Genomic DNA, 26,493 nt, shown 5'->3' on the forward strand with positions numbered 1-26,493 from the left:
GGCGTGGACTTGGTGATGGAGAGCAGGGCTGAGCACCCGAAACAACCCAGCGCCTGCTCCCAGCCAGCCTCAGGCAGGGCCTCAAAAGCTCCTCACCACATCCCCTCTGCCTGGTGCCCCACCCTGGGTGGACGCTGCCCTGCCCTTGGCCTTGGAGTTCCTCAGCAGTGTGCTTTCCCCATCCAGAGACTTGTGATGGGAAAGCCTGAGAGCCCAGTGGGGACAGTGGAGCTCGCTGGCCGGTCGGGGCCGAAGCACCGAGGCTTCCTGGAGTGGGGGCTGCTTCTGCTCCTGCTCCTGGTGACAGGCGCCCTGGTGACCCTGGGCCTCCTCTACGCCAACAGCAGAGGTGAGTGGGGGCGCCCCCTCCCCGAGACCCGCCACCCAGCACCCTGCTCACTGCTGCGGGCCCCTCCCCAACCTCCGGAAGGTCTGCGTGCCCGCCCACCCCGGACGGGCGAGCCAGCAGTGTCCAATGCGGCAGGCAGGGTCTGCACCAGGGACGGAGGCTGCAGGGCTGCGCTGCAGACTGGGAAGGAGGGGCACTGACCTGCGGGGGCCGGGGTCCCCTTCCAGAAGGCTCTGCCCAGGCGTGGGCTGGCACAAGGCTAGTTCTGCAGGCTCTGAGCCGGCGGTCCTCTGGGGGACTCCTGAGAGGGGGCAGACCCGTCCCCTGCCCCATCCGTGAGGCCCCCTCCACTCCGGGCTGGAAGCGCGGCCCTGCTGCCCGGGGCGCTGCAGTTCCCGGCCGGCCCAGCAGCAGGAGCCCACGCTCCAGCGCTGGGGACCGCGGCGGCATCGCTCCCGCCAGCCGGCCTCGCCGGCCTCTCCGCGGCTGGCTGCCGGCCTGCGGAGCGGACCCCCTGGTCCTCCCCCACCCCTCTGAAGACCTGGGTCCTGGGGCCTCGTGGCTTCCCAGGCTCTGCTGAGAGCAGAATGGTGGGAGGGGCCCGGCTGGGGTCCTAGGGAGATTGGGGGGTGCTGGACGCCCTGCGGGAGCACCCCCTCTCACAGTCTTCCCCGTCCCCACCAAGGCCCAGGTGCAGGAGCCAGGACCATCCCCCTCTCAGGTCAGCAGGCCCTGCACCGGGGCACCAGGCGGCCCAGGTCAGAGCCCAGCCGCACCCGGCTGCCCGCGTTGAGTTGGCTCCTCCAGCAGAGGGGCAGGCGGCGGGGCGCAGCTCAGGACTCGAGGATCGGCAGGAGGGGTGCTCACCAGGTGCCCTCAGCAATAGAGCAGCACTGCCTTTCTTACCAGAAAGTCCCCTCACTGGCCAGAGCCACCGGCACTGCAGCAGGACCTGCCCGGGCTGCTCCCACCCGAACGGGTGCCTGGCAGACCGTGCCAGCCGCGGCGGGCTCTGGCCCCTGCGGGCACCTATCAGCAGAGACGGACCCTGCAGTGCCCTGGGCACGGGGTGGGGGGTCGATCGCTCGCTGCCTGGAGAGCCCTGGAGAGCCCAGACCCCAGGGAGCCTCACTGGGGGCCCCTGGGCTGCGAACACCTGGTTTGGAGGCTTCCAGGGGACGGGGTGAGACCCTGGCCGCACCCCCGCCGCAGGGCTCCTCAGCTCCGTCCTGACAGGAGGGGCCTTCCCTGCCCAGCCGCCGCCGCCTCACGGCCCCCTAAACACGAGTGGGGTGCCCGCCAAGCCGCTCGGTCAGGACTCCTGCCCCGCCCCCCAGAAAGGACCCGCAGCCCAGCGCGGCCTCAGGTCCCGGTTCAGCTCATTAACGGGCTCACACGCTGCTACCCATTTCTAAGCACTTTCTCGTTTCCGCTATGGTCTTTTTCATCACTTCATGATGTATTTAGGAATCATTTTTTAAATTTCTAGATGCATGGAGATTTTTCTTAATTGCCTTCTTTAACTGGTTTCTAATTTAACTGCATTGTTATCAGAAACCGTGGTTTATGTGAACCTGATTCCTTGCTGTTTGCTGAGGCTTTAGGGCTCACACAGGGCCAGGTTTATAAGTAATCCGTGTGCGCTTACAGGGAACACCCCGCCCGCCGGGGGGGAGCAGAGACACAGGGAGAGAGAGAGATCTATTCGTCAGGTCGGTCAAATCTTCTATATATTCGCTTTTTTCTATTTTCTTTTTCTTTCCATTTTTCAAAGACCCATGTGCTAAAATCTTGCCCTCTGGGGCAAACTGATAGTTGAACTAACAACTTTCCTTGTCTTTATGTCAAGTATTAATTTGCGTATTTTAAGTCTACATTGTAACGTGAACACAAATTTCGAATCAGCGTATCTTCACTGTGTGTCACTGCGTGGCGACCCTTTCTAGCTTAACAGTGCCTTTTGCCTTCAGTTTTTTTTTATTTAAATTCTGTTCTGCTGATACGAGTTAACATTTGCTGTCTACTTTTTCCATTCTTTTTCTTTCAAACGTTGTTTCGTCATCTTTAGGTGCGTGTGTAGCTAGATTTTGGCCTGTCTTTTACCGGAAGGGTTTAGTTCACTGTGATCATTGAAACGCTTGTTTCTTTCTGTTCTTGCGTGCTTCTCATGCCTCTTTTGTCTTTTTTCTTGCCTTCTTTTGGGTCAATCTATTGTTTTTTCACTCTGTTTTCCCTCCACTGGCTTGGAAGTTTTATATCGGTGTCTTTTTAATGCTTGTCTTAGATTTGTTCTTTTCATATTTATTCCAGAAGTTATAGATAAATCTTTTCCAGAAAACCAATTCTTTATGAAATTTAAAGCAGGAAATCCGGTGCCATGCCCGCATCCCCACCCACCCTGGAATTCTGCTCCTCGGAAACAGCCACACTCACTGTCTAGTGCAGAGGTCAGCAAACCACGGCCCAGGGACCAAACCTGGCCCCTGCCTGTTTCTGTAAATAACTTTTTATTGGAACACAGCTGTGCCCATTCATGTCTGTATTGCCTGTGGATGGTTTCACGCACCAAGAGCTAAGTCGAATAGATCAGTCTGTAGGTGGTTCACGAAGGCTAAAATACTTATTATCTGGCCTTTTACAGACAAATATTGCCAACCCCTGGCCTGGAGTGTCCCCTCGTGTGTCTAAACCTTATCTTTGGACCTTCTCTCCTTGTCATCAGTGTTAGATCACTTGGCGGCATTCTTGGTTTGCGGTTAAAAACCAGGCTCCGAAGGCCGACAGCCTGGCTGGTGATGCCATCCCCACCCCCCAGCCCCACATCCCAGCTGTGTGACCTTGGAAGGCTTTCTGCTTACCTCTGTGCCTCAGTTTCCTTATCTGTAAAATGGAACAGAACAGTGCACACATGGCAGAACCTCCCTTGAGGGCTCGGTGATTTCATACATCAGGAACACTTTAAAAAATGTCTGTCGTGCTGTCTGTGGCCAGGTTTAATAATAAAATACTGGACTGTGTCGCTGACTCACTGTCAGAATGGTTCCTGACATCCCGACTGGGAGGCAGATAGAAGCGCCCAGGCTTCTGCTGGCCCGGGCAGGTGTGCTGTTGCTTTGGGACAAATCCGTGCTCACCGTCACAGGAGTTCTGCGGGGGAGAGCTTCTCACAGCTGCGCTACGGGCGATAGCTGGGTCGTACTTCCTGTCCTTGTTGCTGCTCGGTTTTCTCATCATTCGGAGCTAACTTGTTTCAGTTTGTTTTTTTCCTGTCAAGTTAGTTAATCACAGGCCCATCTTCATCCATCTCAGATATCAATCTCGTGCTTATAAAACGTGTTTTAGTTCAGTGTGGGATGTCATCCCATGCGGCCTGGGCACAGGGTACTAACGGTTGGCAGATGTCACTCACGATAACATACTCTGGGTTCAAGGCCATTCAAATGACATTTCTCAGTTTCAAAGTTCTTTTCCATTCCTCTCTGACCTTCCCTTCAAACAGTTCTTAAAAACAGCCACTTTTCATCTTGCCCAGTGGTTACAAAGGTCCCAAGCTCCGATGGAAATGCCGTTCTGACAGTTCCTAACCTGGGACACGGCCTCGAACTTCGTGTGTACCGGCCCTGACCCCGCGTGACTCACCGCGCCTCCGGGGGATGCTCTCCATGCCTGAGAGCCAGCAGTTTGTAGGCAGCTACCAGGTGTGCTATGTGAAGGGGCCCGCACAAGTGTGAAGTAATTATCTTTCCAGAGCTCCACGAACCCTAGGTCTGGGTGAGCCTCACCGTCTCGCTCACCGTTCTTTTTTCACCGTCTGCGTGCGCTTCGTTCTTGGTGTAGACCCAGATCCCCGCCTGCGTCGCGGTCTTCCTGAAGAGCTTCCTTGAGCACCTGTTGCGGTGCGAGTGTGCCGGGAAGAACTCTCTCGGCTTTCATTTGTCTGGGAAAGCCTTTATTTCATTTGCATTTTGAAAGCTACTTGCTCCGGGCATAGAATCTGGGTTGACAAGGTTTTTCCCTCTCAGTCGCTCTGCTGCCTTCTGGCCCACGTGGCTTCTGACGAGGAGCCTGCTGTACTTCCCAGCTTCGCCCCCCCCACCAGTAGGTGCCTCCCTTTCGGGGCCTCCCTCAAGATGCTCTCTTTATCTTTGGTTTACAGCAGTTGGCTGTGCCTAGATGCATTTTTCTTGGCCTTTTTTCCCTAACTGAAGTACCGTCAGTAACCATGCGTCCGTTTCTGGTGTGCAGCACCCTGTTCCAGTCAGGCATATGCATACATGCATTCATTTTCACACTCATTTTCATAAAGGTTATTACGAGATACTGAATTTCTTGTGCCATACAGAAGCCATTTTTTAAATCTATTTTTATATACAGTAGCTAACATTTGCAAATCTTCTTTGTCTTTGTTTTTAATTTTTATTTCTTTCAATAATTCAAACACGCTTGGGTTATTTCTGCACTGGCTGGCTGTTGCTGCCTGACAAACCACTCCAACACTCAGGGGCATAAAACAAGAGCTATTTGTCACGACACACCTGGGACGGCCGGGGCCTGCTGCTGAGGGTCAGGCCCAGTGCCGTGAATCTCACCCTCCTCCGAGGACCAGCAAGCACACCCCTCTCCTTGCAGAAGTTCGAGGGGACAGGAGAACACACACAGGCCTCGGAGGGCCTAGGCTCAGAAGCGGAGTACTTCATTTCCACCTCATTCTATTCCCAGAGCCACAGGGGCAAACCCACAGTGAGGAGCGGGAGGAAGGCTCTCTGCCCCTCAGTGGGAGCAGCTGCACAGCCACGTGCGAAGGCACGGAGCCAGAGAGGCATCGAGGTTCCCGGCCTGTGATGCCAGCTTCCACACATTCTGGATCAGATAATCCCAAAATGTGAAGGACTGGGGCTCCAGTCCTGCGGTTTGCTGTTTCTCACTCACGGAAGCCTCCTTTCATACAGCCAAGTTTACGTTCAGATCAGCGTTACCTGCGAGAACCCCAGGTCCCTCGGGCTGAGGTTTCCCTCCAGGGGACGTGTGTGTGCGCCTCCATCAGGCGCGCTGGGGCGCTGCCGGCCTGGGGCTGCTGAACATTAACTTCCCGGCTTGGGGTTTCCTTGACCACAGGGTCACGTAAACTCGCAGCCCACACCAGCGTGGCAACCAGCCTGCGAGCATACGTTCCCCAGAGAGGATCCCAAGAGAGTTCCCCATAGCCCACTTCTGTCAGAGAGAGACACAGAGACAGAGACAGAGACAGAGACAGAGAGAGACAGAGACAGAGACAGAGACAGAGAGAGACAGAGAGAGACAGAGAGAGACAGAGAGAGAGACAGAGAGAGACAGAGAGAGAGACAGAGAGAGACAGAGACAGAGACAGAGAGAGACAGAGAGAGACAGAGACAGAGACAGAGAGAGACAGAGACAGAGAGAGACAGAGACAGAGACAGACAGAGACAGAGACAGAGAGAGACAGAGAGAGACAGAGACAGAGACAGAGACAGAGACAGAGACAGGAAGAAGAAACAACTTGCTCACATCAAGTTTAGCCTCTAGGAGGACAAGGCTTTCAAAGGGAACATCAGTTTGGTTTTCCTTTTAATATAGACAGTCTACGTGCAAATAATTAGCACATTACAGAAGTTATTCAAGCAAACGTCAAAAGAACAAAGAGTAGCCAGGTGTCCCTTGGCTACAGGGAGAGCTGCTGGGAGCTGATGGGGAGAGACCCCTGCTTGTGGCCTGTCTGCTTCGTGCCCTGTTGACCCCATTTCGGCGTCAGGGGATGATGTCGCTTCTATGCAGCCTTTGTGTCGCAGGCCTCGTTGGTCTGGTTTTCCTCTTGCTCAGAAATATGGAGCGTTTGGATGAGGTTACACACGGGGGCTGGCAGCCCAAACCTCGCCCCTTGCTGGTGACTGGCCTCGGGCGCACCGCCCCACGTGCCCGCCAGGTCTCTCATCAGGAGATGGAGGTGGCGACACGCGCGAGCTTCTTGTGACAATTAGGCGAGGCGGCGTAAGGTAAAGGGTGATGAGCAAAACACGACTGCCCCGTCTAATTCAGTTTTGGAAGTGTCACCTCCAGAGCCCACTGTGTCCTCCGGCCAGTCCTGAGCTGGAGCATCTGGTAAACTTAGCCCCGGAACCTCCCCCAACCAGAAGGCTGGCAGCCGCCGAGGACGCGGGGGGACGTGGCCCCTGCGGTGCTGGTCGTTTGTTCTGGTTTTCTCTGACCAGCCAGGGAGCAGATCCACCGGAGGCACTGCCGGGTCCCCACCACACTTCACTCACCCCATTTCCCCTGAGTTTCCCTTCCTGGGCCCCGTGGTTCCTTCCCGCCAACCTGGCCTCCGACCGGCCGCCTGTTCCTTCTGCGGGAAGCCTTTCTTAGCACGTGTTGTGCTGAGTGCACAATGAAGACACATCCCCGCAGCCTTTACCTGCGGTGTCTGCTTCGCTCTCGCCGCATCCTTTCTAAGTTGGCGGTCTGTTTCCTTCGAGGGTCTGTGCCATCGTCTTCCGACCTCCATCCTTCATGACGAGAAGCCAGCCATGCCTCTTTCTGCTGCCCCCCTGATGTAATGTCCTCTCCCTGCGCTGGCTGCTTCTCTCCCTCTGGTTCTCGGGGAGCTGCCCGTGGTGCGGCTACATGTGTGGCTTTCTCCGTGCTCATGCTGCTTGGAATAGACGGCACTTCTTGCATCTGTAGGTGTATGTCTTTCGTCAGTTTTGAGAAATTCCTGGCCATCATCTCTTCAACGAATGCCCTGACTCATACAGTCTTCCTCTGGGGCTCCAGCTACACAAATGTTAAGCCATTTAATATGGTTCCGCAGGTCTCAGATCCTCTACTCAGGTTGTTTCAAAAGTCATTTTTCTAAATTTTGAAGCAGTTTTAGGTTTACAGAATTATTACTAGAGAACACAGAGCTCCCACTTACACCACACCCCCTCCTCCCCACCCCTACCCCAGGCCCCACCTCCAGGCCCCTCCTCCCCGCTCCCCTCCTCCCCACGCCCCCTCCTCCTGGCGCCCATCCTTCCCACAGCCCCCTCCTCCCCACAGCCCTCCTCCTGGCGCCCATCCTCCCCACAGCCCCCTCCTCCCCACAGCCCTCCTCCCCCTCTGCTCAGATTTGAGCTCTACTGGGCTACCCATGTCCTGACTCCCTGGTGCCCAGCCCTCACTAGGTGACAGCCCCATGCAGGGACCCCCCCGGAGCACCCCGGACTCCCCACTGCAGGAGAATGCCAGTGCCGCCCCAGGAACAGGTGGCTGGAGTCGGAGAGCTGAGTGCTGTGTTTCTCCCCAGGGAAGCAGCTGCCACTCTTTACTAGCCGGCTTTGCTTCTCAAAGGAAAAGAAGACCATTATAAAACGAGCATCCAGAGGTAGCCCTGCCTTCCCTACCAACATGCCTGAGCGGCGGGCTAGGGAACTGCACCCCCATGGGCCGGGCCACCAGTGGAGGGCCGGGGAGCTGGCAGTCAGGCCCGGGGTGTGCAGCAGGAGGGTGGGGCCACAGAGTCCATGGGAAGAGAGGACAGAGGCAGGGATGCTGGACGCAGGCTGCCTCCTGGGCACCTGGGAGCCAGTAGGAGTCACGCTGCTCCTGGATCTTGGGCGCTGCTCCTGAGGGCCGGCAGGTACACATTGATACAACCAGCTGGCGAGGGGGTGGGGTGGCTGGGAGAGAGTAAGGGCGTGCAAAGGCGGGGCAGCACAGGCAGGCTGCCTGGAGGAGGTGACCCCTGACAGGGTGAGAGCTGGCTGAGCAGACAGGCAGGAGGGCAGAATGGCTGGCTTCAGCCCTCCGGGGCCTGGGCAGCTGCGGAGGTCGGTGGAGGGAGAGAGTATAAAGGGTCTCCCAGGTCACTGCCGAGGTCAAGCCAGAATGAGCTTTCACTCAAGGCCCCAGGCACAGGCCACCCGGGGAGCATGCGGGCTGCCCTCCAGATGCCCTCATGGCCCTGGGCTGGACCGACCACGGGGGTGGGGGTGGCACTGAGGCTCAACCCTGCCCACCCCTGTTCCTCCCCACCCCACCTGCGCCCTGACCCACCTCTCCACGTGCTCATGCTGCTCCTTGCCTGCAGACATCCAAACCCGCAAGGAGGCGGCTGAAGTCTGCACCACCCCTGGCTGCGTGATGGCAGGTAAGGCCCGCTTCCCTCTCAGCCCTCCACACCCCGACCAGGGCTGGGGTCCCCCATGCTGCTGAGCGGACCCCGGGCGTGCGTGCAGGTAGGGGCTCTAGGGCAGGTGGAGGAAAGGGGTCTGCTCCCATTTCTCACCCCCACGCCCAGGCCCCCCAGGAAGCCTCCCCGCTGCCCGCTGAGGCCCCTGTGACCACAGCGAAGCTGGCGTGGGACCCCAGAGGTCCTTTTCTGCATTTACAGGAAGAAGGTCACACAAACATACACACTCTCAAGCTTTCTCCCAGGAACTTGCCTTAGAACTGGGCACCGTGTGCCCTTATTGGCAGATAAAACACAGGGAAAATGATGCAAAGAAACGCTAGTGTAAAAACTCAGAAGTGCGCTCCAGCGAGCTCCCAGCCAAGTGGAACAGGACGCGAGGGAGGGTCTGGGGTGGGGTGTCCATCTCGGCCACCTCTACTGAAAGCATTCTGCCGGGAGCCTCGGGGCCCCACTGTCCCTGCACGCCTGGGGACAAAGCCTTCCCCTCCAACAGAAAACAGACCCTGCAGACACGGTGACCAGGAGGGGGCACGAGGGGCGGGGCCAGCAGCTGAGCCTTCCTGTGTGCGGGGCAGTCTTGGCTGGGATTTGCGGGTGTGGAAATGGAGGATCAGCGAGCTCACAGGGGTCCAAGGTCGCGTGGCTAAGTGATCCCCCTGGGACTGAAATCCCTGCTTACGACCTCCCCGGGGTGACTGACTCCCAGGGGCACAGGGCTGTGACTGAACACCCCGCAGCCCATCGGGGTCTCCCCTCTCCCCGCTCCGGGACACGCAGCCGCCAGGATCCTCCAGAACATGGACCCATCCAAGGAACCGTGCAACGACTTCTACCAGTACGCGTGCGGAGGCTGGCTGCGGCGCCACGTGATCCCCGAGACCAACTCACGATACAGCATCTTCGACATCCTCCGAGACGAGCTGGAGATCATCCTCAAAGGTGGCAGCAGCCGCGCCCACGGGGGCGGCCGGTGCGCGGTGCGCCTGCTCGGCTCTCGGGGCGGGGCGGGGGGACGACTGTGCGCCTGGCCACGGTGGGGAGGGGGCACAGCCCGCCGAGCCCACCCTGGTCCAGCGGGCACAGGGGAGAGGGTCCCCCTGGGATAAAGGCCCCGCAGGGCTAGAGGGACCGCCTCTGACTCAGTGTGGCAGGGGCAGGGGCCCCGCAGGAGCCACTTCAGGCCAGTGTCCGGCTTTCTCCTCGCCCGCAGGGGTGCTGGAGAATCCCGCCTCCGAGGACCGGCCAGCCGTGCAGAAGGCCAAGACGCTGTACCGCTCCTGCGTGAACGAGAGTGAGTGGGGGGGGGGGGCTGCCGCCAGCCCCGGGACCCCACGGCCCTGCTGCAGAGCAGGGCGGAGTGGCCGCCACTCCAAACTGACACCAGGGGGCTGTGTGCTGCCCTGACCTGGCTGCTGGCTCCAGGCTCCCTCTGGGGCACAGACTTACTGCCAGCTGCCCATGACCAGCTCACACCCTGATGTCAGCAGGCCGCACTGTATTCAGGCAGGAGGAAGACAGTGGGGGGCCTGCTGGGAGCCCCAGGGAATGTGCATGTGCGTGTGTGCACGTGTGTGCGTGCACGTGTGCATGCGTCTGCATGTGTGTGTGCACGCGTGTGTGTGCGTGCGTGTGTTAAAATGCCTGTTCATGACACATGTGAAAGACAGTGAGGCAGACTGTTCAGGGCCATCTCAACAGGCGCAGGGCCACTGCAGTGGGGTTTTGCAAGAGGGGCAGGGGATGTGGCTCCACTCCAGATGCAGTGTGGGCAGGTGGGGAGGCGTGGCCCCAGAGCAGGTGGCGCTCGCACAACGGAAAATCACTGAAAGGAGACATCCGCAACGGGGTGGGGTGCAGATCTGGTTAAACGAAGCTAATAGGGTTCATGCTGAAGGCAGACGGGTGGTCAGAAGTCACTGGGGGGACAGAGGGCCAAGGACCCTGATCAGCTCTCCAGAGGGGTCAGACTCGCAGCAGGGAGTTCTGGTTCAAATGACCGCACAGAGTTCTTGCTAAAACTGCGTTTAGCAAGATGGGCCCGGCCTGACTGACGTCTGGTCAAGAATCTTTGCCAGCGTCAGTGTGTGTGCGTGTGTGTGTGTGTGTGTGTAGGTCTGTTGATGTGTATATATGTCTGTGTGTATGTGTTTGTGGGTAGGCATATGTGTGCATGTGTGTGTATATGTCTCTGTGTCTATGTAGGAACGTGTGTCTTTGTATGTATGTGTACGTATGTCTGCATGTGTGTGTATGTGTATACGTGTGTGTGTGTATGTGTCTTATGTGTGTATGTCCGTCTGTGTGTAAGTTTGCATGTGTATGCATATGTCTGTGTGTGTCTGTGTGTATGTGTCTTATGTGTGTATGTCCGTCTGTGTGTAAGTTTGCATGTGTATGCATATGTCTGTGTGTGTCTGTGTGTGTCTGTGTGTATGTGTGTGCTGTGGGGGCTTGGGGACTTCTCAGTGCTTTGGTTCCTATTAAGAGGATTCACACACTTGGGGTACTTCCAGCCTATCTGCCCTTAAGCACCTGCTTGAGGACTTGCAAACCCAGCCTGCAGTTTCGGCTACTCTGGGGGGACTGCTTCCCTCTCCTTGGCACCGGGGTTCGAGGCTATTTCCTTGAGGGTCTCCCAGAGGGCGAGGTTTCTTTCCGGGCACCCGACGGTAGGGACTGCAGCGTTCTCAGGGGTGTCTCTGTGGGGTCCCCGGCTTGCGCACTTCTCCCCGTGGGAGGAGAGGGTCACTTCATCCAGTCTGGCCAGTACCTGCCAGGTGAAGGTGATGTCCTGTGTTCCCACCTTTCGGGAAGGTCTGGCTAGAGAGACTGAATGTACAAAAAGATGGTGGCCAGACCATGTATAGAAACACAACTCTGAGCCACAGTCTGCAGCCAGAAGGCCCATCCGTCACCTACAGGAACCAGCCAGGAAGCTGAACAGTAACTCCTGTAACCATCAGCCCAAGACGGCCGGGACTTAACCCATCACTGGCGGCTCCCTGAGTTCAGTCCCTGCTTCCGACTCAGGACCAAAAAAAGAAAGTTCATTGCTCCCCCACCGGCCACATGGGACACCCTGCTTCTAGTGAGCCTCGGAGCTCACCCAGGCCCACGGCCCGTCTCATCGAGTCTCCCCAGATCAAGTGGCCAGGCCAGGCCCTCCTTCACCTCTGCCCCTCTGTGGGCCACCTTTCTTCCCCCCTTCACTTGGTTCTTGACTGAAGTTCTCCCAGACTTCCTGCCAGATCAACATCACGCGGGGAAAGTTATGTTTTGTCCTCTGTCCAGTGTGTGCTGGAGATGGTGGTCTTGAGGGCTTCCCAGCCGGGTTGGTCCCTCACCCCTGCAGAGCACACAATACTCTGCCCCTTTCAGAGTATTGCCCAGGCCTCTCTGAGCCGCTCTGAGCTGCGCCTGCTCCTGGCCACAGGCCCCCCAGGCTGGCTCCTCACCCACCACCCACCCGCCCGCCTGCCTTGCCTCCCGCACCCTCTGTCCTGGTGGCCCTTGTGCTTTCATCCACTCCCTGTCCCCTTTCCCGCCTGTGTCCCGTCCCTGCTCTTTCCAGGCCTCTCCAAGTCCTGCACCATAGGGTGTGACGGGAGGGCGGGGCTGTGTGCTGAGCAGGCAGCACCCCGAGGTGTGCATGAAGGCGGGTGTCACACCCACCAGGCCTCTGGTGAGGGACCGCTTCCCCCTTCCCAGGTGTGATAGAGAAGCGAGACTCGCAGCCCCTGCTGGACATCTTAGAGGCGGTGGGAGGCTGGCCGGTGGCCATGGACAAGTGGAACGAGAGCATAGGTGAGGCCAGGGCAGGGGGCACCTCGCGCAGATGGGTGGCCCTGGGCCTGGGGCTCCTCGGAGCCGAGGCCTTCCAGGCCCGTGCCGGGGAGTTTGCTCCCGCGGCTGGCGGGCTCCGTGGGGCTGGTCCTCTCCAGCTCTGCAGAGAGGCATCCCTTCCAGCGCCCTAGAGAGGGACCCAGGCTCCCAGCTCTCAGCACATGCTCTGCTCTCTGCACCAGGGGGCAGGGTCACCAAGTGGTCAGCAGCCCCCAGCACACAGGGGGGCTCCCCGTGGACTATCTGGGGAAGCATGACCCCGAGGCCCTCCAGTGCGCCCGCTGCCATGAGCCTGGCAGGGGTCCCCTGTGCCCTGGAGTTCTGGGCTTAGGCCAGGCTTCACCAGCCAGCGAAGGACTGGGCTGGGACCCGAGGGGCCCGGCGGGTCTCCAGCACAGGGCGCTGACCCCCCAGGCCCCAAGTGGGAGCTGGAGCAGCAGCTGGCCGTGATGAACGCGCAGTTCAACAAGCGTGTGCTCATCGACCTCTTCATCTGGAACGATGACCAGAACTCCAGCCAGCACATCATCTACGTACGAGCCGCATGGGGGGCCGGGGTAGGCGGGCCCCCCGTGCCTGGCTGGGCGCTCTCGCAGCGCAGTGGGGAGATGTGGCCAGAGGGGCCGGGTGTGCCCTCAGTGTGCTCCCGGGGCCGGGTTCTTGTCCACCTCTGCTGTTCAGGGGACTGGCACTGCCGCTGGTCCAGGTCGGGCCTTCTGAGGCCTGTGTCCCGACCAAGGGGCAGCCCAGGTGCCGGGATGGTCCTCGGGACCGTCTGTCCAGGCCTTCGGCACCCGGTGCAGGAAACCTGACCTCAAAGAGCCAATGCTGGCCACAGCTAGCAGGCCAAACAGGACCCTGGGTGGCACGTGCACGGCCCTCCGGGAGTGGGGAGCACAGCAAGGCATGCGGGTGGTCCGCACACCACCCCCGCCACCCCGCAGCCCCCCACAGCCCAGCCCCAGGGCACCCGGGCCCACCACCAGCATGCACTCCAGGTGGGCGGTGTAGGGGGCAGGGGCAGGGCTGGGAGCGCCTTGGCCAGGCTGTGGGGACCCCCCGCTCCATGCCCAGGTTCCCACACTCTGTGTCTCCAGATAGACCAGCCCACCCTGGGCATGCCGTCCCGAGAATATTACTTCAACGACGGCAACAACCAGAAGGTAAGTCAGGGCTGCCGGACCTGCCCCCTGGCGCCTTCCTGCCAGCCTCCTCTGCTCTGGGCACTGCCCTCCTCCCATCACTTCGGGCCCACCTGTGGCCCAGCTCCCTGCGTGTCCACCTGACCTTTGCCCTCAAAGCCAGCCTTTGGAGGCACCCATGCGGATCGAGCCTGGCACTGAGGGCTAGGAATGCAGATGAGGACCTCTGCCTTTGTCACCATCATAAGGGTGTCCCTGAACACCTGGAGCCAGGCTCAGGGATAAGCCCAGCCCAGCAGCCCTGAGGGGTACACATGTCATCCCATCTCACCAGAGCCAGACTGCGGTCCCACGCTGCCAGCTCACTAAGATCCCAGCACAGGCTGCCTGGGCCCTGGGCCTGCTCCCTGAGCCATCCTGCTCCTGTACCTGGGAGGAGAGAAATGGGGAACCAGACATGCAGCAAGGCAGACAGGACAGGGCCAGCGGGGAGGAAGGATGGGGAGCAAACTGGAAAGGCAGGAGGTGACGTGACCCACAGCCAGGAAGCCACGTGGGGGGGGGTGCTCCTGGCAGAGGCGGGCTGTGAGCTGGGCTGTGAAGGACGGGTCCAGCCAAGAGGAAAGACAAGTGAGGCAGTGGGACGAGGAGAGCAGACCAGGGAGCCCAGCTCAGGGCCGCCGGGCCTGGGTGCCTGGAAGGGCTTGAGCCTGGCAGCCGCCGGTCAGACCAGACAGCTGCAGCCAAGCCTGGCCTGGGGGGTCAGCCCAGCCCGAGGCCAAGTCACTCGGCGGAGGTGGTTTCCACGGCCCCTGCCTGCAGTAAGGAAAGCCCCTCCCAGACTGGCCGTGAAGAAGGCGGGTCCGAGACGGCATGCATCCTCAGGACCCAGTTCCTGGTGCCCAGGTCGACGTGAGCCTGGCTCAGGCAGCCCACCCTTGACCTTGGGCCTTTGCTGAGCAGCCACTGTGTCCCCAGCACTTTATAGACAGCCAAGCAGCCCACCAGAATAGGTCTTTGGGCCCTGGGTGAGCTCAGGGACAGGGTGACACACAGAAGGGACGGGGAGGGGAGCCCAGCCCGGCCCGAGTATCTGCACGGGGTTCCATTGTGCAGGTCTGGGAAGTAGGCACGGTCCCCCCACGGAGCTCACAGCACCCCGCCTTGCTGGGGAGTGTGAGCCCCAGCACTGAGGGCCCTGCTCTGGGGGGCACGGACCGTCCAGAACTGCACCCAACGAGTGTTCCAAGGGCTGCTCTGTGTCATGTGCCCTCCCCACCCCCACAGAGAGCTCCGTGGGGGCAAAGTGGCCGAGGCCGCCAGACGGTGTCCTGCGTCCTCTGGCCTAGGTCCGGGAAGCCTACCTGCAGCTCATGGTGTCGGTGGCCACAATGCTGCGGGCAGACCTGAATCTTCCTACGAACAGCTACCTGGTGCGGGAGGACATGGAGCACGTGCTGGAGCTGGAGACGCATCTGGCCAACGTGAGGCTGCGGCCCTGGGCGGGGTGGGGTGGGGGAAGTGTCCCCTGACCTGACCACCCCGCCCCATGTGACCACCCACCCGCCTGGTGCAGGCCACAGCCCCCCAGGAGGAGCGGCATGATGTCACCACCCTGTACTGCAAGATGGACCTGGAGGAGCTCCAGGGCAAGTTCGGTCTGAAGGTAAGGCCTGGGCCACCCGCCGCCCCTACTGCTCTCCTGTAAGCCCCAGACACACCCACCCGAGCAGGGGCCATGGAACTGGTCACCCAAACCACGACGTTTCCACGCCGGGACAGCTGGGGTCAGCTGGCTGTCTGGGGATGGGGGCCACCCGGTCTGTGAGGTGGCTGCTGTGAGGTCCCCCTTTTCTGAGCAGGTAACAGGCTGGGAAGGGCTGCAGACTTGCCCGCCTGAATTGGGCAGACCCTCACCCAGGGCTTTCTGTCCCCAAGGCCCGCTCAGAACCCCACCATAGCTCTGCCCCCCACAACCAGACCCTTGGACCCTCCGCTCCTCTCCAGCCAGGACTTCTGCTTAGGAGCTGGAGCTGGGGAGGGGCAGCCCAGCCGAGCAGTCGGAGGGCCTCCTGCTGCAGAAGGAGGGGCCGGAACACGCTTCAGGGCCCCGCGGACCGACTGCGGCAACTGGGGGCTCAAGCCAGAGGGAGGAGGGGCCGATGGGCGAGCGCCCAGCGTCACAGGGAGAAAGGCAAGGCCGGAGGCAGGGCCCAAAGCCCTGCCTCCACCAGAAAGGCTAAATGTCTAGAGCCATGAAACAAGATGGGAAAATTTAGGGGAGCCCCTGCCCAGGGCTCATGGCACCTGGGGCCCCAGAAGGCCCTGCGGTCCCCGCGTCCTGCCCTTCCTTCCCGGCTCCCCGCGGCGGCCTGCTGTGATGGCCCTCCCCCACACAGCCCAGTGGCTGGCCCACCCCTCAGGTAGGCACGAGGCGGGGCCAGCCCTGCTCTGGCACCAGCTCCGTCAGCGAACAAAGCACGCGAACCCTGCCTGGAGCTCGGGTCAGGGAAAAGAGAAGTGGCCTGCAGAGCGTGTCAGAGGGCAGGCAGGGGGGAGTCGAGGGCAGCCCGGAGGCTGAGTCCGAGAAGACCTGGACGAGGGCCAGGCATGGTCTTGAGGGAGGAACAGCAAGTGCTAAGGTGCTGAGGCAGGGGCTGCAGGGCGACTGGAGGAGGCCGGGGAGGGAGGGGTGGACTGCGTTGGGCCTCCAGGGCCGTCATGAAGGCACTGGCTTTGTTGGAACAGGACTTGACTCATACTGAATGGGATCTGGCTGCCGAGGAAACAGTCTAAAGGGACTGAGGGCCAGAGGCAGGCAGAGGGGTCCAGAGGGTGCAGCACAGCCCAGGCTGGACAGGGTGGCAGCCTGGGACACATGGCAGCCGAGTGCTGAGAGGGGTGGCTTCCAGATCTGTTTGGAAGGGAGAACCCACAGGCCTTGCGGACTGAATATGGAAAGGGAAAGAAGGCGCCTCAAACAGCCGGAAGGTGCGTGGAGACGGCCCTGGAGCAGGCGTGTGGGAGCGTCCAGGGACCCAGGGCTTGGGGTGTCTGGATTATAACGCGTTTACCATGCTTAGAGTTGCCACACGCGCACATCCGCACAGCCATGGCTCAGCTTAGGACTCAAGCCGTTACTGATGCCCCACCGCATGTCCCCCCACCTCCCCGCAAAGCGACCACCAGCTGAATGCTCCCCCTACGAGTGTGCACCCGGCTTCTCTCGCTCTCCGTTTTGCGGGTGAGACCGCATCTCACCATCCTCCCGTCGCATGTCCCCTCTCGCTCGTCACTCACGCCGATCCTAAGAACACACGGCAGTTTGAGCCCCTGGTCTACTCTTGCCGGGCCTCCGGTCAGTCCCAGCTCTGGACTTTTCTGAGCAGTGTTGCTACGCTCATTCTCGGGCACGTCTTGTGGCACGTGCACGCGCACATCCCTGTCAGGTCATAGGACAGGCGCGTGTCCAGCGTTCACGGGTCACACCAGCGTCCCTGCACAGACTCACACTCCCCAGTGCTCAGCGGGGTCCGTCCCATCCATCTCAGCCCATCTGGGGTGTGCTGTGGGATCTCCATCGGGGCTGCGTCTGACTTTCCCTGTGGCCAGCGGAGTTGACCTCTGCTTCGTGTTGACTGGCCAGCGGCGGCCCCCTTTTGTGAAGTGTCTGCTCCAGTCTGTTGCCCATTGTTTCCTGGGATCTCTGCCTTCTTCTCGCTGACGCTGAGCTCTTTGTATGTGCTGGGTGGGACCCCTTGGTCAGCTTCTGCGGAGCAGACCCCCCTCTCCGCTCAGCAGCTTGCTGTTTTAGCCTGTACTGCTTCTTTTCTAAAGGAGGTTTTAAAATAGTCCTTTTTTTTTTTTAAATGGTCCAATTTATCAACGGAACAAAGATGGGGCAAGAGTTTCGTTCTGGCTTGTGTTTTTTGTGTTCCGCTTTAGAAATCTCTGCCTGCCAAGGCCGGTCAGGTGAACAGTCCGCCTGGAGGTGGTGCTTCTGCACGCAGTGAGAAGGACGGATTGTTTCAGCTCTTCCTTGTGGCTGTCCAGACCGTCCAGCACCATTTACTGAAAAGTCTCCCTCATTAGCCATTGTGCTGTGTGCTGCTTTTGTTAAAAACTGCGTGCCTGTTTGTGTCTGTGTGTGTGCACCGGGCGTGTGCACCTGGACTTCTGACCTCTCTCCGCCTCCCTGTCTGTCCACGCGCCGGCCCCTACTGTCTCCGCTGCTGCCGTTCTGTGACACGGTTTGACATCCAATAGAACAAGTCTACCAGCTTTGTTCTCCAAGATCAAAATGATTGTTTTTGGCCTTTTGCATTTCCTTAGGAGACTCAGAGTCAGCTAGGCAATTCCACAGGCAGTCCTGCTGGGATTCTGCTGGGGACGGCCTGGAGCCTGAGCATCCATCTGGGGCAGAGCAGCGCCTTCGCAAGGCTGAGTCTCCTGATCCGTGACCCTTCTGGACGTTTACTTCTAGATATTCACGTTTTCTCTGATTTCTCTCAATATGTTTTATACTTCTCAATTTCAAGGCCGTACACATCTTTCGTGAGGTTTGCTCCTAGGTGTTTGGTTTTTTAGTATTATTGTAAGTGGTGTCATTTGGTCATTGCTCTTACCGTTGCGTTGCTAGCATCCGGAAATACTTTGTATCCAGCAGTTTTACTCGATGCACATCTTGGTTCTAAGAGTTTGTCCTTTCATGTTTTACATACACAGAATCCTGTCCTTCGTGAAAAATAAGTTTTATTTCTTCCCTTTCAATCCTGATTGACTTATTTTTTCTTGTCTTATTGAACTGGCTAGGGCTTTGAGCCTAGAGCTGGCGTCGTGACAGAAGATGCCTTGTTTCCTTCCCCAGCTCAGAGGAGAAGCCTGCAGCGTTTCGCCCTGTGATTCTGTCTGCTGGACTGGTTTCTGTTTGTTGTCACTGCTGCGGTTGTTCAGATCCTTTTATTAGATCGTGCAGCGTATCTTCTGTTTCTAATTCACTGAGCATCTTTATCACGAGTAGTCGATTCTTAAAATTCCTTTTCTGCGTCTGTTGAGATTACCACGTGATTTTCCTTCTTTATTCAGTTACCATGGTGAATTGTATTGATTTGATCTTCAGATGCTGCGCCACACTTGTATTCGAGTTTGGCTGCGCTGCATTGTCTGTTTCATGCAGGTGTGGGTGAATCCCAATTGCTACTATTTTGCTTAGATTTTTTTGTTCCAATTACAGTAAATGAGACTGGCCTATTATTTCCTTTTTCTGCAATGTCTTTATTTTGTATTAAGGTTATTCTTGGCCTCACGACTCAGGCTGAGTTTTCTCTTTTTCCTTTCTCTGGAAAGTGAGTAAGAGTGACAGTATTTCTTTAAGAATCATGTTTTATTCGGGGTATTAATGAGGACGATAGCCCAGAATACAGCCAGTTAGTGGTGTTTTGGTTTTTCTTTTTTTTGACAGTGTGTCTTTATTAAATGTCAGATGGCATCCACCGGAGAAGCCAGATGAGTCTGGAAATTTCTGTGTGGGAATATTTTAAATTAAATATCCAGGTTATTACATATAAAACTGTATTTTCTATTTCTTCTTTCATTTTGCTAAGTTGTGCTTCTCCCGGGAGTCTTCCGCTGTGCTCGAGCTCTCAGATAGATTGCCACAATCTCTGTTCATGGTTTGTAGGCTCGGCAGTGACGTCCGCCTTTTTCCTGATTTTGATTACCTGCACCTTCTCTGTTGCTTTTTTTTTTTTCCTTCCAGGTTTAGTGAAATACAATTGATGTATAGCACTGTATACTTTTTTTTTGGCGAGGGGGAGGTAATTAGATTTTTATTTATTTATTCAGTGGAGGTACTGGGGACTGAACCTAGGACCTCATGCTTGCTAGGCATGTACTCTTGCCACTCAGCTATACCCTCCCCCTCCTCTTAGTTCTTGAATGTTCTTTGGTGAGGGCTGGGTTTCTTGGATGCCCAAGAACTATGTCTCTCTCTCCCCACTCCCTCCTTCCCCAGGGATTTAACTGGACCCTCTTCATTCAGTCTGTGCTATCCCATGTCAACATCGAGCTGCTGCCCAATGAAGAGGTGGTGGTCTATGGCGCCCCCTACCTCCAGAACCTGGAAGACATCATTGACATCTACTCAGCCAGGTGAGGCCGAGGAGGAGCCCGAGAGGCCTCGCATCTCCCCCTGCTCCCCCCTCCCCACTCCCAGCAGCTGCTCCTCTCAGGAGAGGACCCCAGAGAGCATTCACTCTGAGGCCTGAGGGACACGATGGGATAAAACGATAGTGGTCAATGGAACCCAACATGAGAGCTGTGAGCCCCTCCTGAGGCGGCCAGGGGCAGGCAGGGTGTATCCAGGGGTTGTCTTGGAAGTTTTCTGCACCACCGTGAACCCCTACTGGATGTGGAACCTGCTGCCCAAGGGCCCATGAGCCATATCCTCTCCTGGGCAGACACGACCCAGCCATTCCACCCCCGCCCTCTGCCTCCTGCCCCAGGACCATGCAGAACTACCTGGTCTGGCGCCTGGTGCTGGACCGCATCAGCAGCCTGAGCCAGCGATTCAAGGACGCACGTGCCAACTACCGCAAGGTGAGAGACACCCCACGTGCGTGGCTCTCGCCCCTGTGCCGAGCCTGGCTTGTCATTTGCTCATTTCTGACACTGAGCACCTGCTGTGGGCCAAGCGCCGAGGTCCACACTGGGGCCAGGGCCGTGATTGAGGCTGACCAGGCACCTGCCCTCATGGGGCAGTTGAACAACACGCAGTCAGCAAACTGGAGACCTACTCTCCCAAAACCAACAAGTAGGACGGGGGGCAAGGAAGAGATGCGAGCAGGGAGAGCCTCTCGGTGAGAGTGACCAGGGAGACCTTGAGGCAAGAATGACCCAGGCATGAAGAGACTGAGGGCAGGTTCCCAGGGAGCAGAAACAGCTCGTGCGGAGGTCCTGGGGCGGGGACACGGAGCCACACAGGGGGGAGGAAGGGAGGCCAAGGCGGGAGGTGCGCGGGGCAATCGTGGGCCAGGGCAGCATGGGATCCCACGTGCAGCAAAAGCCACCGAGGCGTTAAGAGTGGGAGCCAAAGCCTGATGTCCTGCAGCGTGGCCATTCTGCTGCTGGGGGGCACGGGCAGAGTGGAGGCGGTGCCACCATCCGGGTGGGGGTGGGGGTTGGACCGCGCCGTCAGCAGTAGATGGAGGTGCTGACAGCAGACAGCTGAAGTGTGGATGAGGGGATGAGGACCTGCGGAGTCAGAGGGGACTCTGACATTCTTCACCAGAGACGTGGGGTGGGCAGAGGTCCAACGCTGACCAGGGAGATGGCGGCAGGACAGGTTGGGGGCAAGTCAGGCCCCCTGCCTTCCTGTTGGGCTGGAGACTCTACTGGCCAAGACTCAGGAGGGGAGCTGAGTCCCAGAGCTCAGAGGACAGAGAAGGAGTCACACTGACTTCTTAGGGGGCAGGAAACCCTGCAGCCCAAGAACCTATGGTCAGATGCCGGGCAGAGTTCCAGGCTGGCCGAGATTTGGGGCCAGAAATCTGACGGGGGACATGTTTCCATCCTGTGGCCTGTGTCCCTGGGGACAGGTTGGCAGACATCCTCATCAGACCTTGGAGATGGGAAAACCGGGGCCCAGGGAGCTGCTGGCTATCGGCTGAGCTAGACAAGGCCCCCAAGGTCAATGCCAGCCTGTGCTCGGGGCTGGGACTGGAGTCCTTGAGAGCAGAGTCCAGCCAGGCCTGAGTGGCAGGGACGGGACAAGGAAGAACTCAGGGTGGAGCAGTGCCCCCACCCTCCCCTGACCCTAGGGTGGCCTGGGTGGGGAGCCGTCCCCTCCAAACTGCACACCCGGCCCTCGCACACCTGGGCCCAGTGTTCAAAGGGAGCCTCCGAGCTCGCCCGTGTTGCACTGGCCGCTGGGCACCTGAGGCCAAGGACGGGGAGGTCGATGGCGGTGACATGGTGACATGAACGGCGGCCAGGCGCTGTACGGCACGACGGTGGAGGAGGTGCGCTGGCGGGAGTGCGTCAACTACGTCAACAGCAACATGGAGAGCGCCGTGGGCTCACTCTACGTGCGGGAGGCCTTCCCCGAGGACGGCAAGCGCGCCGTGGGTGCCTTGGCCGAGGCAGTGGGGGCGGGGGGCGGGTCACAGCTCCACCCCAGCACGGTGACCCTGGGCTCCCGGCGAGGGGAGCTGGCTCTAGCAGCACGCACGTGCTCAGTGGCGCAGGGAAGCCTCGCCTGCCCCGCAGCCCGGGCCCCCTGCCAGCCAGCAGCCCCCACCCCTGCAGGCCTGGGAAGGGCAGAAACTGTACAGGGTGTGCGTGCAGGGGCTGGCGGGCCCGAGGCCCACCTCGGACACAGTGCAGCAGCGGGGACCCTGTCCCGGGGGCCGTAGCCCACCCCCAACCCCCAGCACATTCGGGGCGGCCCACACGAGGCTTTAGGCCCGCCCCCTGCAGACCCCAGTGCTGGCCTTCCAGGCAGCAGGGCCGTGCACTCCCCCAGGTCAGAGAGCTCATCAGCAAGATGCGGGCAGTGTTCCTGGAGACCCTGGACGAGCTGAGCTGGATGGACGAGTCATCCAAGAAGAAAGCCAAGGAGAAGGTGGGCGGGGGCTGGAGTCCCCCGGCCAGGGCCTCCTGCCAGGAGAGGGCAGCCCCAGCGCGAGGGGCTGGGGTGAGGGTCTCCACACCCACTTCAGACACGAGGACAGTGAGCCTGGGCGGCTCGCTCAGGAAGGGACTGTGGGCAGAGGCGAGACCAAAGCGAGGCCCAGGAGACCCCCAGCACTCGGGGGTGGCCACGGACACAGGGAACAGGAGCCCCTCGGGGCCAGGGTGACAAACAGAGCTGAGCAGCTCTGCCTGGCCTCCTCCCCAGACCCGTGGCTGGCTGGCGGGCACAGAAGCTCAGTCTCTGGTTGCACCCTTCCACATTCTGTCCCCATTAATGTCCCCACAGCCTGCACGGAGTGCTCAGTCCCTTAGCCCCTTACCCACATGGCAGGGGCGGGGAGGGCACAGCCAGGATGCTCTCTGTGTGGCAGGCACGGACCGGCCCCCCACCTCCTCCCCAGGCCATGAGCATCCGGGAGCAGATTGGGTACCCCGACTACATCCTGGAGGAGAAGAACAGACACCTGGATGAGGAGTATTCCAAAGTGTGCCCCATCCCCAGCCGGGGTGCCCCCAAGAGCCCCGTCCCCTCGCCCCCACCCAGCCTGCCCCGAACCAGCCCCCATGGACCATGGGCCCTCAACTACCTGAGGGGTAGTTTTCCATCACTAACTCAGCCACCTAGCCACCTGCTGGGGTCCTAGCATTACCTTTTGTTACCGACGGGGAAACTGAGGCCAGGAGGGACTGGGGTCTCCCCCACGCACGTAAATGTGCAGAGCCTGGGCTGGCCCCAGTCCCCCTGCACCCAGAGCCTGTGGGCTGCGTGTGGGCCTGCCTGGTGGGTCCCAAGGCCAGTGCCCAGCTGCCCTTGACCATGCCCTGCCCCAGGCCCCTGAAGGACCCCACACACATGCCCGTAAGTGACCACCCCTCTCCTGTAGCTGAACTTCTCGGAGGACCTGTACTTCGAGAATGGTCTGCAGAACCTCAAGGCTGGCGCCCAGCGAAGCCTTAAGAAGCTTCGGGAAAAGGTGGACCAGAACGTGTGAGTGGCGCCAGCATGTGGGCACCGATGGGCCAGGACAGCTGGGGACGGCAGTGGGTCTGACTCAAAGCCCCCTGCCCACCTTCTGCTGATGGGGCCCCAGGGACGTGCCAGATCTCTGGATTGGCCCAGACCTGCCCTGGCTGTTGGCGGCGCTGGGCCCGTGGCGTGGCTGCTATGGCTGGGCCCACGGGGTGGGTTCTGGTCAGCGGAGTAGGGGGCCCTGAGGGGAGGGCCCCCAGAGACTGGGGCTGTAGGTGACCCTCTTGTTGCTCACAGCTGGATCATCGGAGCTGCCGTGGTTAACGCCTTCTACTCCCCAAACCGAAACCAGATTGGTACGTTCCCCACCTGCCCCCATCCCTCCAGTGCCAGAGGAGACTGGAGGCAGCATAGGATGGTACAAGGATCCAGAGTCCTGGGTCAGCCACATACTAGCCCTGCCTTTCTGGCTTCTGAGCCTCGGTCTTCTCCTCTGTAAAATGGGGGTGTGTGCTGTAACCTCTCCCCCCTGGGCTGTGGGGTTGAAGACAGGACTCCTAGAGGTGCCCACCCTGAGCTGGGGCACAGATGTGCGCTCTCACAGTTTATTCTGCCCTCCCCAACCCCGCCGGAGCAGTGTTTCCCGCCGGCATCCTCCAGCCCCCTTTCTTCAGCAAGGAGCAGCCACAGGCCTTGAACTTCGGGGGCATTGGGATGGTGATCGGGCACGAGATCATCCACGGCTTTGACGACAACGGTAGGGGCTGCCTGGGGGTCAGAGCTGCACCTCAAAGTCACAAATGCACCCCTCCCGCTGCAGGGCGGGGCCCCTGCCTGGATCCAGGGGCCTCCGGCTGCACCCCAGGGAGGCTGGCTTTCCCACGGGGCTAAACCACAGGGACCCTCAGAGGGCACGTGCTGGAGGACCCTCCCCAGGGTCCCTGTGCCCCCCTCACCTGGGGTTTACAGAGTTTGGACATCCCAGCAAGGGTCAAGAGTGCACAGTGCCTGCAGGATCCTGGAACCCGAGCCCCCAGGCCCTGATCTCGGGGTGGCACAGACACCACTGCTGCCTTTCCTCCCCAAGCCTGAGCAGCCCCTCAGAGGCCCGTTCTCTCCCACAAACATGAGCCCTGGACACTGGGGTTCCCGGGAGGGCATTTGGGAGAGGCCCCGAGGGCAGCCCCCCTGCCCCCACGCCCCAGGCCGGAACTTCGACAAGGACGGCAACATGCTGGACTGGTGGAGCAACTTCTCCGCGCAGCACTTCCAGCAGCGGTCGGAGTGCATGGTCCACCAGTACGGGAACTACTCCTGGGACGTGGCTGAAGATCAAAACGTGAGCCCCCACCGCCCGCACCCCGCGCCGCAGCCCTGGCCCAGGGAGAGGGCGGGGGAGGGGCGCCCAGGCTGCCCCGCCATCCTGTCTCCTGCGAGCAGGTGAACGGCTTCAGCACGCTCGGGGAGAACATCGCCGACAACGGAGGGCTGCGGCAGGCCTACAAGGTGGGTCCGTGCGGGGGCCCCTCAAGGAGGCTAGGAAGGAAGCAACTGGGCCCAGGTTACCCGTCAGCCTCAGCAGCACCCCTGCACCTACAGCCTCGGGCACTGGGCGTCTGGAGACCATTCTGGGTGGGTGCCATATGGCAGGACGCCTAGGCGGTGAGTCCCCACAGAGCCCCGCCGGTGTCGTGCTCGGATGGCCACTGAGTCATCAAGACGGGGAGCCCTCGTCTCTGGGGGTACCCAGAGGGCCCTGCACAGCAGAGGCAGGACCCCCACCAGGGTAGGCCCGGGAGCCAGACCTCCATTCTGCCCCGATCCAAGGACTCCGGAGCCCTGGCCAGGCTGGTGCTGCCCCCAGGAGGGAGGGCAGGCCTGGGCCCAGCCCCCACTTGGTGCCCGCAGGCTTACCTGAAGTGGATGGCAGAGGGCGGCAAGGATCGGCAGCTGCCAGGACTGGAGCTGACTTACACCCAGCTGTTCTTCGTCAGCTATGCCCAGGCAGGAGCCCGAGCCCCCGTCCCACCTGCCCCCACACCAGCCAGGAACTGGCTCCCAGCTCAGATCCTCGGAGAGCCCTGGCTGCGGGGTGCCTCCGGGGATACCGTGGGCAGGCAAGCTAGGCAGAACCAGAATTCCCGGGCCAGGAAGGCTTCCTCGGGCAAAAGGATGGCAGGGGCGCTGGAGCTGGGGAAGATGTAGCTGCAGAGGGGGGGAAGGATCAGCTGGCTTCCCTCTCCCCACCCAGGAGAGCGCAGCTGGGGCCTGGCAGGAGGCGCTGGACCACACTCCATCCCTGCCACAGCCCGCTGGGCGCCCCACCTCCTGGCCCTCAGGCCGGGGCAGCCCCCTCCAGTATCCCCTCAGGTCCCCCCTTACCCCTCCTCCCATCCCCCCAGGCCCGCCCCACCCACCGCGTCCCGCAGCCATGCCTCTCGTGACCCCCCCCCCAGGTGTGGTGCGGGTCCTACCGGCCAGAGTTCGCCGTCCAGTCCATCAAGACTGACGTCCACAGCCCCCTGAAGTACAGGCAAGTGGCCCTCGGTTCCCCGCGCCCAGCGCCTGCTCTGGCACCCTCTTAGGCCCCTCCGTCCACCCGCAGGGTGCTGGGCTCACTGCAAAACCTGGCCGCATTCGCGGATGCGTTCCACTGTGCCCCGGGCACCCCCATGCACCCGAAGGTGCGATGCCGCATCTGGTAGCCAAGGCCGAGCCACACTGTGCAGCCCACGCCCACCCGCCACCAGGAGGCGACTGGTCCTCGCGGAGACAGTGCAGCTGGTGGGGACCCGGCGTGTGCCCCGCGCCCAGTGGCCGACCCGCACCACTCCCTGCCTCCGCGCCCGGCCTGGAGTGCAGCCGCCGCCCTGGACCATCGGGGGTGACCATCAGGATAAGCGCAACCCAGCCCAGCGCCCCCTCCGCCGCCCACCGCAGCCCCGTAGACACGGTTATCAGTCTTCCGCTCGCTCTCCAAAGCGCGTCCTCCTCAGTTGTCCACAAGCTTCAGATTTGAGCTAAGTAAATGCTTTAAAGAAGCCGTTGGCTGCTGTGTTTGTGTGGCAGTGCCCAGGAAGGGCAGTCAGGGTGACAGGACCCCAGAAAGTGCCCAGTTCTCCTGGGCTGCACCAGGCTCTGCCGCTTGCTGACTGCTTCGACCAGGAGGCGGTGGGCATTCCTGACAGTCTCCCCAGGGTCTTTGTGCTGGGGACACAGCACTGAGCAGGATGCCCCCGGATGCCCGCCCTGGGGGACCACGTTTAAGGGGGAGGAGCTACTGATTCAGGAAGGAGCGGAGGTCCAG

General features: G+C 60.2%; 1 protein-coding gene across 1 annotated transcript; it reads left to right on the forward strand.

Moving 5' to 3' along the window:
* The first annotated feature begins 195 nt into the window (after positions 1–195).
* On the forward strand, positions 196–26,289 carry MMEL1 (membrane metalloendopeptidase like 1). Its single transcript, XM_031463862.2, has 23 exons — positions 196–349; positions 7,653–7,730; positions 8,436–8,495; positions 9,318–9,479; positions 9,751–9,831; positions 12,249–12,344; positions 12,798–12,916; positions 13,481–13,546; positions 14,875–15,009; positions 15,102–15,191; positions 19,539–19,675; positions 20,029–20,122; positions 21,517–21,645; positions 22,047–22,145; positions 22,618–22,701; positions 23,101–23,204; positions 23,484–23,542; positions 23,824–23,943; positions 24,392–24,525; positions 24,627–24,692; positions 25,095–25,190; positions 25,643–25,719; positions 25,792–26,289. The coding sequence occupies exons 1-23, from the start codon at positions 196–198 to the stop codon at positions 25,889–25,891; spliced, it is 2,340 nt and encodes a 779-aa protein (XP_031319722.2). The 3' UTR covers positions 25,892–26,289.
* Positions 26,290–26,493: the final 204 nt, after the last annotated feature.

This window comes from Camelus dromedarius, chromosome 14 (genome assembly GCF_036321535.1).
Source record: "Camelus dromedarius isolate mCamDro1 chromosome 14, mCamDro1.pat, whole genome shotgun sequence".
NCBI lineage: Eukaryota > Metazoa > Chordata > Mammalia > Artiodactyla > Camelidae > Camelus > Camelus dromedarius.